At 38.1% G+C, this 13251-nt stretch overlaps 1 protein-coding gene across 2 annotated transcripts; it reads right to left on the bottom strand.

Annotated features, from left to right (window-relative positions):
• Nucleotides 1-500: 500 nt before the first annotated feature.
• On the bottom strand, nt 501-12130 carry LOC129770969 (importin subunit alpha-6). Of its 2 annotated transcripts, none has more exons than XM_055774180.1 (8): nt 11974-12130; nt 10695-10874; nt 10413-10628; nt 10129-10349; nt 9800-10063; nt 9380-9719; nt 1411-1570; nt 501-1340 (listed from the first exon to the last, which is right to left on the bottom strand). In XM_055774180.1, the coding sequence occupies exons 2-8, from the start codon at nt 10872-10874 to the stop codon at nt 1156-1158; spliced, it is 1566 nt and encodes a 521-aa protein (XP_055630155.1). In that variant the 5' UTR covers nt 11974-12130; the 3' UTR covers nt 501-1155. The 2 variants fall into 2 exon arrangements, with proteins under 2 accessions (XP_055630155.1, XP_055630156.1); XM_055774181.1 differs by lacking the exon at nt 11974-12130 and adding an exon at nt 11649-11667.
• Nucleotides 12131-13251: the final 1121 nt, after the last annotated feature.

Genomic DNA, 13251 nt, shown 5'->3' with positions numbered 1-13251 from the left:
GATGCCTAGAGGTGCGATTCCTTTGAGACAATACTATGAAATGAAAAAACTATTTCAGAGATTATTCTACTAAGCAGTTGCATAATATCCGAAGGTATAAACAAGCGATTTATATAAAATAACAGCATAGTTCTACGTCAACAATGCAGTCGTGTCTTGGACACAACCTCCTATAATTTTTTTTCTATTTAGGTATAAGGTGAGGACGGTTATCAACACTCAAGAGTTAATGAGCACGTGATGGTTGAATGGATGCATATTATGGCTGCTAAAAAGACGGATAATTGGACGCAGGTATAGTGTTTATTTTTGAATAGATAATCGAAGCTCGCCGTCCAGTGATTTGCAGCATTTCAGATTTTGTAGACACAAAAAAAGGTTTTTTTTCATTTTTGGCATAATGTTCTGGGTGAATTTGAAAATGTGAAGGATAGAACGGAAAGAAATTGAATAAAAACTGTGTAATGTCACAAATAAGAATCTACTCGATACAAGTTACATGCTGCTGTTACACTTTTCCACAGTTTATTTTTTTCCTTTTCAAATGGTAGCACTAGTAAACCACTAATAACATTTTGTTCATGTTAGTCATAAATATCATGCTGTTTTTTTTTGGATCGTCATATGTTAATTTTCGAGTCCACGTAACAGAGGTGAGGGCACAAAAAACTTTCACACAACCGTTTCTTTCGCGGTCGTGCTTGAAACAATATTGTGTTTTTCTTCAAGTAAACAAGTCCTTTCTGGCTTCTTTCCAGTTAATCCGTATATATTTATCTTCCTTTGGGAGAATGGTCACAAGAAGGTGGTCAATCAAAGGCCATCGTTAAGTTACGTCACTATCAGCTACAATTAGCATCGTGTTTTCCTTGTTTCTGTTTGAATAGTGCATGCAGCATATGGTCATATCCGTTGTAAATGTGTCGTCTCTCTCTATTGATCGTCTCTTTGTCAGCTCGGTTAGCAACCGTTATTACCGAATCAAGTCCATGGGAATCCCATTTTTTCTGTTTTTACAAAGTTGCGCCAACAAGTTTTTTTTTTCTCGGAAAGAAATTGATTCACAATATTTTTCTCGCCATCCGTCTCTGTTGGGTAGTTTGGTTTACTCTATGTTGCATGTGTCGGCTTTGATTGGAAGCATATTTCAAATGATTAGAATTGATAGCCATCCATTGGCACAGACTGGTCGGCGTTGAACTGGAATTGGTTGTTCTCGGTGGACGGTGCGACTGCCACATCCTCCTCGTCATTGCTGAAGTATGTCTGAATGATGTTGAATACCTTCTCGTAAATTTCGTTATTCTGGTGAGACTGCAAAAATTCGATTTTGTCCAAGCCTGTGGATGAGGAAAAAAAGTTTCATCTATGGGATTTTTCTAAGGGCGGGTGGGTTTTGTGTATTCATACCATAACACTCTTCAATTAGCAATGCATAGGTATTCGGTTTGACTTTATGCTGGCTGCCAGCTTTGAGAATATTTTCCAGCCCATTCAGGGCTACCGTTACAATCTTCGGGTCCATCACTGTCAAGAGCTCGCACATGGGGGGTATACAGCCTGCTTGAACCTAGAAATGTTAAAAAGCTTTTTTAGAGAATTGAATGCACATGTCAACGAAGCAAAGATAGTTTGACTTATTTGTTGGTTATAGAAAAATATCTGCAAATCTAAATTTGTTGAAGTGTTTGTTGTTATTGTTACTCCTTCTGCACAGTATTTCTTGAAAGCAAACTTTTTCCTGATTTATCACTAAAACATGAAGATTCCATGAGTGACAGAGTTACAAAATACGCAAACCTTCTTTAACACGTTAAGCCCCGAAACGTTCATGCTATGTTCTCCATTCAGGCCGCACAAAGAGCATTTGTACAATGTCAATGTCGGTCTCCGCTCCCAAAGATATTTATTGCATAAAAAGCAAATAGTCTGCCATACAAATGAAACAAAATTTCCGCAATAACACAAGAACTAATCAAGCATGTCGAGCCAAATTCGGCAGATGATGATACTCCTCCCTCTCTCTAAGGAGTGGTTGCCTTATAAATGAAGCATAAATTCCTGCATAACTCAAGAACTTATCAGGCAAACGAAACCGAATTTGGCATGTGGAGGTTTTAGGGGGCAAGAAACATTTCTAAGGTGGTTCAACACTCCTCCCACCTCTCTAAGGAGGAAGAGGGGAGGGTGCTGCCATACGAATGAAACACGAATTTCCGCATAACTCCAGAACTAATCAAGCAAATGGAACCAAATTTGGCATATGGAAGTTTTAGGGGGCAATAAATGTTCCTGCGGTGGTTTGATATTCCATCCCCACCTTATGAAAGAGCCGTTTCAAAATACTAATGTGTTAGATAATGATATTTTGTTCATAGTTAGCATATACTGCTGCCATACAAATGAAACACACATTTCTGCATAACTCGAGAATTAATCAAGCAAATGGAACCAGTTTTGGCATGTGTAGGCAGGGTTGCCAATAGTATTTTTGAAAAAAACTGGAAGAAAACTGGATCCCCTAAAACCTTTTTATTTTAAGAATGCTTGAGAAATAGAATTTTTTATGCTTCGTGTAGTGTTTGTATGTAGTTCATAAAACTGTAACTGAAATTACTGTGAAACAATATTTGAGGGATTTTTTTATTTGGGCAAAACTTGAAGAGTTTCGTATTTATCGCTTCATAAAATCCATAAAATCGCTGATAGAAGAGCGTAGCGTAGGCACGGATCAGCATGAAATACGAGGTAAAATACCAAAAAATACCATAAACAACTTCTCATAATTCTCATTCTTATTTCAATACTCAAACAACCACAAACAACGTTGCTCAAGTATTACTTTGGTATTGAAATTATCAAATTTTGGTATTGAGAAGCTATTTTTCTTATTTTTTTTTGGTATTATTCATTGCAAATTTACATCTTATATTAGGATTGTACAAACCAAATTTCGGTATCAAGATGAGGGACCCTTAAATACTTCCTCTAGCTCGAGAAAGTACTTTTGACAAAATATGCATAGTATGCTTTCTTGCAAAATTTACACTATGGTTCACATGCATTTTATGCATGTTAGCTGTTAGCTATTTAGGGGAGTTTGTTTGCATTAATTAAATTAATTATATTTAGAACTAAAATTCCTTCGAGTGACTATGAGAAACTAATATCCATTTGTTATAAACGGAAGCAAGGTTACTTGCGTTTTATATTCATATCAATTGAAGTCAATGGAAACCATTTATTCTATGACCTTAACTTCAGAATGTTTTAGAGGATCTATAACATCTGATGTTTATATAAACTCATAGCCTGCATAGCTCGCGGACTCTATGAACTATTTTGGGTAAGTTTTCTTTCTATGGACATTGTACCAGTCGCGAATGGAATGGTAGATCAATTGGTCTGAACTTCAGAATGGTTTGGAACATCCGATATTTATATAAATTGAAACACAGTGTAGCACATTAATTCTTGTTAAATAAAATTAACAATTGAGTGATACCCTGTTTTCAAAGTAGTTTGATAAGTTTCCACCATTTGGGAAAGCTCTTCGTTTTGGAATTTTCGACAAAACACCGACCGATTGAACAAAATGGAAAGAACCGAATTACAACCTCGCCTGTCGCAGAAAAGAGAGATCGATCCAAGGTCGAATGATAAATGTAAGAAAATAAAATTATATAAGGGATAGGAAGAGGGAGGGACAGATAATATTTATCATTGTAAATTTATTTTACATAAAATGGATAAAACTAGGGTACACATATAAAAAACTGGATAAAACTGGACGATATTCCAAAAAACTGGAAGATTTTAGGGTTCAACTGGATGACTGGATCGAGAAAAAAAAACTGGAAGAATCCAGTTTAAACTGGAACATTGGCAACGCTGTGTGTAGGTTTTAGAGGGCACGAAATGTTTCTATGGTGGTTCGACACTCCTCTCTCCTTTCTAAAAAAGGGGGGTTGCATAACTCGAAACTAATTAAGCAAATGGAGAAAATTTGGGATGTGAGGGTTTTTGGGTACGACAAATGTTTCTATGATGGTATGACACCCCCCCTCCTCTGGAATGGAGAGGGGATCCCATAAAAATATTACACATATTTCAACCGATCTTCCATTTCCCGCGTTAACGTTCCCTGTGGAACTTTTGCCGTCTCAACGTGTACATTAACTAGCGTCAATTATTAATACTTATTTGAGATTTCTTAAGCCAAATAACATGCCTTCAATGTATTCCGAGTGGCAAGCTCGCGTGACCACAGTGCAAGTCGAAGGAAATTTCTCTGAGAAAAATCCCCCGGCCAGAACGGGAATCGAACCCGAACACCCGGCATGATAATGTGAGATGCTAACCACTCGGCCACGGGTGCACTTCAACCGATCATGACAATTAAAAATTTGAAAATTTGGACCCATGGGCGTTCGCTTAGCTAGAAAACGTGAATGTTTGAAGGTATTGATAACAAAAAATAAATTTTGGGAGGGACGAAGTTTGCCGGGTCAGCTAGTCTCGTATATTTTTCGACTGTCACTTTATAATATGCCAAAAGATTTGTCGAATATTTTGATCAATGGTTAGACAAGCATTCGGAATTCATTTGTGTAATTTTGAAAATAATCTATTGAACGAATGAGGGATATCACTTTTGAGCAATGTAATTCCCTTTGGAAAGTCTAATTTGAAAATTGAGTTACTTAAAGTAGCCTCAACCAAATGTGGTGAAGTTTTGTGCCGAAGTAATCGAGTCATGTTTCTTTCAAATGATATATGAATGAAAAAAATTGGTATAGAATAAAATACAGTTTTGAGGGTTCAAACTTTTTTCACTGTTCTGGAGAAAAGGATGTTTTCTATTTATGTCCGATCTGAGCGGTTGTTGCACGTTGGATGGAACAACAACTTGATTTACAGGTAATAATGTCTTATTTTTTATACATAAATGATATAAAACAGGCATTCAAAAGCCTTCAATAGCGAAAACTTCACTGCGGAAGAGGTATCACGGCCAACTAAAACAGGTGTTTACATGGAATAGGTCAAGAAACTACCTCCGCGAAGCCTTGTATCACATGGTTTTGGCACTTTTGTAATTCTTCTCAATAAATTTTGAAAAATTTTGTATGAACCGTTCATATCGCACTGAAATCTCAAGTCTCCCTCCCTCGATGATGCTTCGAAAAACTGACTAAAAGCTAGTGAAAAAAATTACGCAAGTGGTTTAGAGGTGGGCCAGAATAGGTATTGTTGATGGGCCAAAATATTGACTTGGTGGTCTAAAAAATCTGTTTTCAACGCTCCGTAAAAAAAATTTAAATTTCTTTGTCATTTCCAAATAAACTTAGTTGCTGAACGATGTATTTCAAAAAAGAAATTCAGGGTGGCCACTCAATTGGAATTTTTAAACTCGCGCATTTTTTTCCGTATAATTTAACGAAATTCCCGACTCTCAAAAATGATAATTTTAATAATATTGCGTCGTTAGTTAAAATTGATTTTTGAAACCCGACTTTCGAAAATATGTTTACTGTATTGTTTCCAAGTTCCGCATGCGACAAAAAATTGGACAGTGTGTATCTGAGCAACAGATTTTGGGTTGGATGTATGGCTCAGAAAATACGGACGGGATTGTTTCTGGAATATATGCACCAGGGACCTGAAGCGCTGAAGTATCAGATCCACCCCACCTCTACTTACTCAGAATTCATTTAATAGAATAACTGACCAGAACATCATTGATCACATCCAAACATATTTCAAGCATGTCCGGGATACGTTTTATGATCAGTTTCTGAGTTGAACCAAAATCCATAATGCGACTTTTCTATGCAATCGAAATTCTACACTTAATTCAATGTAGATCAAATAAAGTAACTAAGATTCTTCAAACAAATCTCATCCGCATGCCTGAACATCACAAAAATTAAGCAATCATGCTTTTAAAACATATTATGTGATTCAGTAAGATATGTGGATTTTTTCATGTTTTTATTTAAAGTAATAACCCGTTCTTAATCATTTCATTAATTATCGAAAATAAAATAACACAGAAAACCTGTTTTGTTGATATAACGCTGGACTAAAATGCTTAGCAGGAATAGAGGCATATCACACGAGATTAAGCGAATAAGACGATGTAAGTAGCACTTTTTAATGATCCTGAATCTGACTTCTTTTTCTTGAAAATACATCCCATTTTTACTCCAGAGCCTGGAATTATTTCAAGGACTTGTTTCGACCTGTATGCTGGATCTAAATTTCAACTATTAACTACTATTTTTTCAAAGATACGATTTTGCTCTTAAAAAGAAGACCATAAGAGAAAAGAATGTGAATTATTCATATTATGTTTATTAAGCGTTATTACAAAACAGTTTGAACTTTCAACGCTTTTTGAACATTTTAATTTTCTCGTCCATCAAGGCCGCAACTCTCTTGGCGTCAGCCAGCCTTATTCATTATTTCACCCTCAAGTTTCTTCGCTTCAAATTTCGGAAAATATTTAGATGAAAATAAGCCGTCAGTACATCGAACAAAGAAAGTTGTTGCATCTCGTGCGACGTTTTAACGCGCTAAAATACACAGTAACATTTTAGAGCTTAAAAAAACACTGTGCAAAAAAATCCCGGCATTTTTACCGATTGATTTTGGTTCTCGACTTCTTCCCGCATTTCCCGCTTTTCCCGAATGGGTGGCCACCCTGGACATTCCACTCTTTACAATGGTATAATAAAACAGTCCTTTATTGTAACAAAAACATATTTACCCCCGTTACCTTATTTCGTGCTTCTCTTGCACCCATGCTAGAAAGGGTACGACGGCGGAAACGAATACACTACACAGGTACGTGGATTCGCCGGCGTATCTCAAAAAACGTAAACAGGCTGAGCCTCAATTTTGGAAGAAAAATCTACGTAAGGGTAATGGAGATGCAGGCAAACTATACATTAACGCACGAGGGGCGGTAATTGCGACCAAGAAAATACGCGCCGTTTACGTCTGTGGTTACCCAAAAAACTGTTATAACAAAATCTTTTGAGCAACGTCTGTCAAATTTCAAGCAATTTTACGAAAAAGCCTCATTGGAAACACCCTGACCAAGATGATCCCTTCTTTGAGTTAGACTTGAGGAAAATATTAGGAGACCCTTCACCTTTTTTGGTCAAACCTAAATGGAACTTTTACAACCGAATGGGTGCAGCGTTCCTCATGCGAAGCATGGCCCGAAATCTTCGAAGATGAGAAATTAAAATCGACTCTCCTCTCAGTAGCTTCGCTTCGACTAGGACTAGAGATGGGCAAACCGTTCACGGACGGTACGAAAGAACTAGTTTGCCAAAAAGAGTGAACGAACGGTCGCTCTTTTTTGAAGAACGGTAGTTCGCCCCACGAACTGATTCTAAAAGAACTGTTTACGAGAGAACTGTTTGAGAACGAACTAACTGAGAGTAAACTGTTTGTGAACGAACTGATTCAGAACGAACTGTTTGGGAGTGAACTGTTTGAGAACGAACTAATTGAGAGTGAACTGTTTGAGAAGGAACTGTTTGTGAACGAACTGATTCAGAACGAACTGTTTGTGAATGAACTGTATGGGAAAGAACTTTTTGAGAACGAACTGATTGAGAGTGAACTGTTTGTGTGGAAAATAACTGAGAACTGAGAACGAAGTGTTTGCGGGAGAACTGTTTGCGAACGAACGAGTGCAGCTGAACTGATTTGCGCTGGACGGAATGGATAAATAGAACGAGAACGTTTGTAAGAAAAATAAAACGATATTGTTATGACCGAGCAAAAAGCATATAATACAGGGTTTATTTTGTTGATGTATACTCAATTTTAGGTTGAAAATAAAATTTGATTTTTCAAGGCAAAGCTTTATGTTTTCAATTTCATGTGTTTTTCTTTCAATTCCGCGTAACATTCGCATACTTCCCGATTATCAGAAAAAAATCTGGGGGAAGCTGGGGCGATTCATGAATAAGGTAAACATAAAATCTTATAGTGAGGACAAGTTGAGAAAAAGGTTTTCTCGTTGCGTTCAATCCATTGTTTGGCCCATTGCGGGTACGTTTTGTCCCGATTGTTCGCATGATTGATTGTTAGCGAAAATGCTGGATTTTGGACTCTGAATGAACCGTTATGAAACATGATCTTACATGGATCCTGTGTTTCGTCCTAACAGAAAATATGAAAAATTGCACATATTTTGTGCGCATCAATTTATTACATATGTTATAGTCGACCTATAAACCTATTTTCACATACAGTTTGCTACTTTTAAAGAAGCACCTTATCTTTCTCCACCAAATTTCAAAAATATAAATCCTTTACGAATCAAAAAATCTATCCAATCCAACGATATCAATGAATAGCTGTCCATTGATGTTGGGTTCCAGCTAATATTCTATGTTGTTTTTAATACCGCTGAACGAAAGAGCGAAAGAACGGTTAAAAAGAACTAATTCTTTTAGATAAACGGTTAGTGACTGAACCGTTCATCAAAATGAATTGTTTTGCCCATCTCTAACTAGGATTACTTTGGAATTCGCCGTCAACATGTATTATTGCCGTCAACTTTGTTTCATTGAGTTTAAATATATTCAACTCGGCTAGACGTCTCAACTTTACTTCCTTCAATTGATTCCCTGCGGTTTAACCTCGAACAAAAACGAATGCGCTATTTTATATGTGTGAGCAATTTTCGTGTACGATACAACAAAAACCTGGCTCGCCTGTAGGATATGTCGAACCAGGTTGAACTCGAACATCGATACATGCATCGTGATACATGACAGAGAGAAACAAATTTATTTTGGGGAGAATCACTTCAATATGCAATGAAGGCCATTTGACGGGGAGGAATGAAATGAGATAGTCGAGTCGTATAGTGAGAATGTTGAGTCACGTTGACAGAGAAACTGCTGCAAGAAGCCAAAACTAATTTTCGTTTGAATGTGAAGGCGTATTTCTTCATAGTCCACAGACTATCCTCAGTTGAATATGACTTTGCCAACCACACTGAACTGAAAACCATATTCTTCCATTTTCATTCTGCCGAGGCTTAATGAGTGCATGCATACCAAAACAAAAAGTCATTTCTTTCTATGTTTACGTGTTATTCTAGAGATATTTAGAATATCAATGGTTTATAGACATCCTGTTTGTAACACGTGAGCGATAAAATGATATATTTGATAAGCCAAGAACAATTAGTAGGAGCCCAAACTCCAGATATCTATATAAATAAAAATGGATCGCCAAATGTGTTGGTAAGGGCAAAATTCAAGGAAGGAATCGCCTGATTTGAGTTGTCTTTATTGAGGCTATTCTGAATAAAATGCAACAATAAACAGTATTCTACAACACTTACCAAATATTTGATTTGATCCATCGTTCCACCACTGGTGGCATTCGTGATTGCCCAGGCTGCCTCTTTCCGGGTTTTGAAGTCTGCCTTCGATAGCAACTCGATAATGCTCGGGAAGATGTTTTCGTCTATAACGGCTTGGATCTGTTGTCGATTCCCTGCCGCAATATTCGAGATGGTCCAGCAAGCCTCTTTCCGAATTGTTTCTTTCGGTGAACTGAGCAGCTGCAGTATCGACGGAAGGACATTGCAGTTCAGAATCAGCTGGGTCTGATTATCATTTCCTGTCACAATGTTTCCCACGGCTCGTAAAGCAGCGGACACAACATTGTTATTGTTGTGTCTGTTTTTGAATATTTTAAAAAAGGAACAAAATTAGGATACCATTATATTACAGATGTTATCGTACAAATTAGAACTTACAGCAATAACTCGACAAGTCTCCGGCAGCACCCGGCTTCAATAACTGCCTGGATGTTATCGTTCGGTCCATCGGACAGATAACTAACAGCCCAAACGGCGTCTCCTAGCACTTCCACATCGATGTGGAACATCAGCCGGGCCAGGATTGGCAAACCTTTCTCCACCTTGGAGAAGTTTGGAGGAGGATTCTTCCCGCGACATAAGTTAGACAGTGCCCAAACAGCATTTCTGGTCAAATTCAATCTAGTTGACGAGCTCAAAACACTATTTGGATGGTGAGAATGTAGATTAGAAAGCTTTCCTTGCACTGTCCGTCTAGTTATACTTACTGAAGCAATGGGTCTAACACGCCGGCATCCAATACGAAGTTTCTGCATTCCGGTGAATCGCCCGCAATATTGCCTAGTGCCCAGACGGCCTGTTCCTGCACGTCAACGTGCGGACTTTCGAGCAGCTTGATGAAGATCGGCACAGCGCCGGCGGCTATCACAACACTCGTTTGCTCTGAGGTTCCTGAGGCGATGTTGGTCAAAGCCCAAGCTGCTTCAAACTGGACAGAAATAACTGGCTTTTAGTGAATCAGTGCATCAATCAAGCATACAATATTACCCACCTGTAGTGTCGAGTTGGAAGTATTCGCCAAAAATTCAACAAACTGAGGTACGATATTATGCTGAATAACCAGATCGATTGGCGGATTTGGCTCTTTGGAGAGCAATTTGCGGAACTTTTGGGTTGCCGCAAGCTGATCCTCCACAAAGGAACTGTACAGTGCCTGGATCGTTTCCTGTTTGATCAGCGGGTGTTGGTCAGATGATTGTGATTCATCCTGTTGATAGGGGAAATGGAAAATTCATCAGATTCAGTATTAGCCGACTAATGGCAGACAAATTACAGTAGAGATTGCGCCCGTGTCCACTTCCTCGTCGACATTCACATTTCTCCGTTTGATAAGTTGCTGTTCACGTTTTTGCTTGCGCAGTTGGATTCCCTCCTCCTCTCGTCGACGGCGCATCTCATTCGAATCCAGGCCGACATTTTTGTACCGATGTCGGTGTGCTGCGTTGTTGGACATCTGAAAGGTGTTCAACAAATTGGATATGCTGATAAATAATTAGGACATAATTTTGTTGTTGGTATATGTAACGCTCACGTTACGGTGAAGGTTTTAATATGTATCGGAAAACGCCCCTTTGTCCCTTAATTTGCTAATAGGAATCGATTACAAGCTTTGAGTAATTAGAAGATTTCAGAAAATCAATGTTATGCCAAATTCCCTTTCAAATTATCTGTAATATTTACTGGGTAGATGAATCCTGAGTAAAATTATGCGAAAAAATTGTTCAATATAATACTTTTAGGCATGGAAAGGTTTTCATTATCTAATAGAATACTTCCAATGTATTTGCTAATGTTCACCTTGCTTTTTTCACAAGTATCTATATTCGAAGAGTTCAGTTGAAACTTATGTTACTTTGATATATTCTGGTTTCTGAGCTTCCCCAAAATTTTCTCTCTAACAGAAATGAGTGGATGGTAGGAAAATAGCGACAATGGAAAATCTTATATCGAAAAGGAATAAATACCCTTACGAAACATATAGGTGTGTAGAAAGCAGACTCGATAAATAGGTAATAATTGGAGAAAACACAGAACTTCGAACTTCGGAAATCATTCATTCACCTCGGAGAATCTGCAGACAATGAGCATGAAACAATTTTTGGAAAAATGCGATTTGCTAATTGGAAACTTTTTTAATGCACTTGAAAAAAGTGCGGCGTCAGACAGCAAAACCAACCTTTGTTTTGACAATTTTTTGAAACCGTAAACAAAAGCCATATTCTCGTACCTCGTCGAATCACGATTAGGAAATTACGTATTCCCACAATTACTCACTCCAGATTTGTATCAACAAAAATTTGACAGATCATATTGTTTTTTTTTCTTCTTTTCATTCGAAGCGGCTGTGACATTACTCATTTTCCTTTTCTTGCTCTGCGAGCTGACACAAAAGTCGTGTTCCACATTGGTGCTTCTCATCCTGCCTGCCAACCGAGGTCAAACTTTCGTTCGACGCAAAATCGAAGGTTGCAAAATATCTCGGAGTAGCTCGGAGAACCGTTCGATTTTGTAGGTATTCCATTTTGCTGTCGCAGTCACGGTGTATTACTTACTTTGTTTGCGAATTACAGATGAAAATTTGCACTAAAGGCGACTTTCACGTTCATCAGAAAAACTTCAGAAAGGTTCTCCTTGCAAGATAGCTCTGGCGAAAGAGGTTTCTTCGTTGAGCAAAACGAGAGATGCATACACTTTTGACATTGGGTGTCTACAAATTTGTGGAGAGTTAACTCACGTTGGTAAGCATTTTTTTACCATAGATGGATTCTGTAAATATTGCAGGCAAAATGGTAAAAGGGATGGGCAAGTTTGTAAAATTGTGAATTGGGAAATTCGAATTTTTAAAATTTGAATTCGTTTTTAGAACTGAATAGTGATACATTTAATAATATCACAATTTAATATTGAATAATATTCAATTTTCTTTTGACGTAGAACTACGTCTTTCATTAAGGGTGCCAAAAACAGGTCACGTTTTTATGAAATAAAGTTAACGTTAATAACTATTTTTGACGCGAAAGGATTTTGGCGATAAACATACTAAACGAATCGGAAATTCCCTAAGATTTGTTTAATATGCTATACATTAGAATACCCTGGTTTGTAAATGGTTAAAATTCATGAAAACTTGAGGCGTTTCCATTTTCCCATACATTTGTTCTGTCCATTTGTGTGCTTTCCCGAACAGACCTGTCAATAACGAGCAACTTATCGACGACCAACGGAGGGGAAATCGTAGGATTCAAAGTCCCCATGAACAAAGGAAAAGTAGAAGAATGAAGGGGAATACTTGCCTAGAGTATAAACAGTGGATCTCGCCGAGGCAAACTTTCATTCGGCATCGGACTGTTGAGTAATCCAGTTCACTTTGCTTTCGCTGCGCTTCGATCTAAGATTGGACCCCACCAGTGGTAATCCAACTTGGATATCGTCGTTTGGTTTTTCTGTTGGTTTTTCACGTTATTCATATCGTGTGTTTTTCATTCCGCGTCATAAATTGGACGCTTCGCGTAGTGTATGATGAACAAGAAGAAGAGGAAGGCAGGCTCGAGCCCTGCAAAAAACCAACGCATTGCCAGGGGCAATAATATTTCGAGGCAAGCGTCGTTCAATGATGCACGCGATGTTGGTGCAGTGAAAAGCGCTCGCACTGAACCGAGCCTTCGCGAGTGTGACACCGCATCGAACAACAGCGAAGTAGGCGATTTCGGCGCGTCGGTCGAAAATGTAAACGCCGTTACCCAGGCAGCAACCAAAATCAAGCTCCCCCCGCTGGTGGTAAAGGCGGTCGCTCTTGACAAACTCATCAGCGAATTCGATGGGTGTTACAG

This window comes from Toxorhynchites rutilus, chromosome 2 (assembly GCF_029784135.1).
Source record: "Toxorhynchites rutilus septentrionalis strain SRP chromosome 2, ASM2978413v1, whole genome shotgun sequence".
NCBI lineage: Eukaryota > Metazoa > Arthropoda > Insecta > Diptera > Culicidae > Toxorhynchites > Toxorhynchites rutilus.
This window is presented reverse-complemented; position numbering and strand designations above follow the sequence as displayed.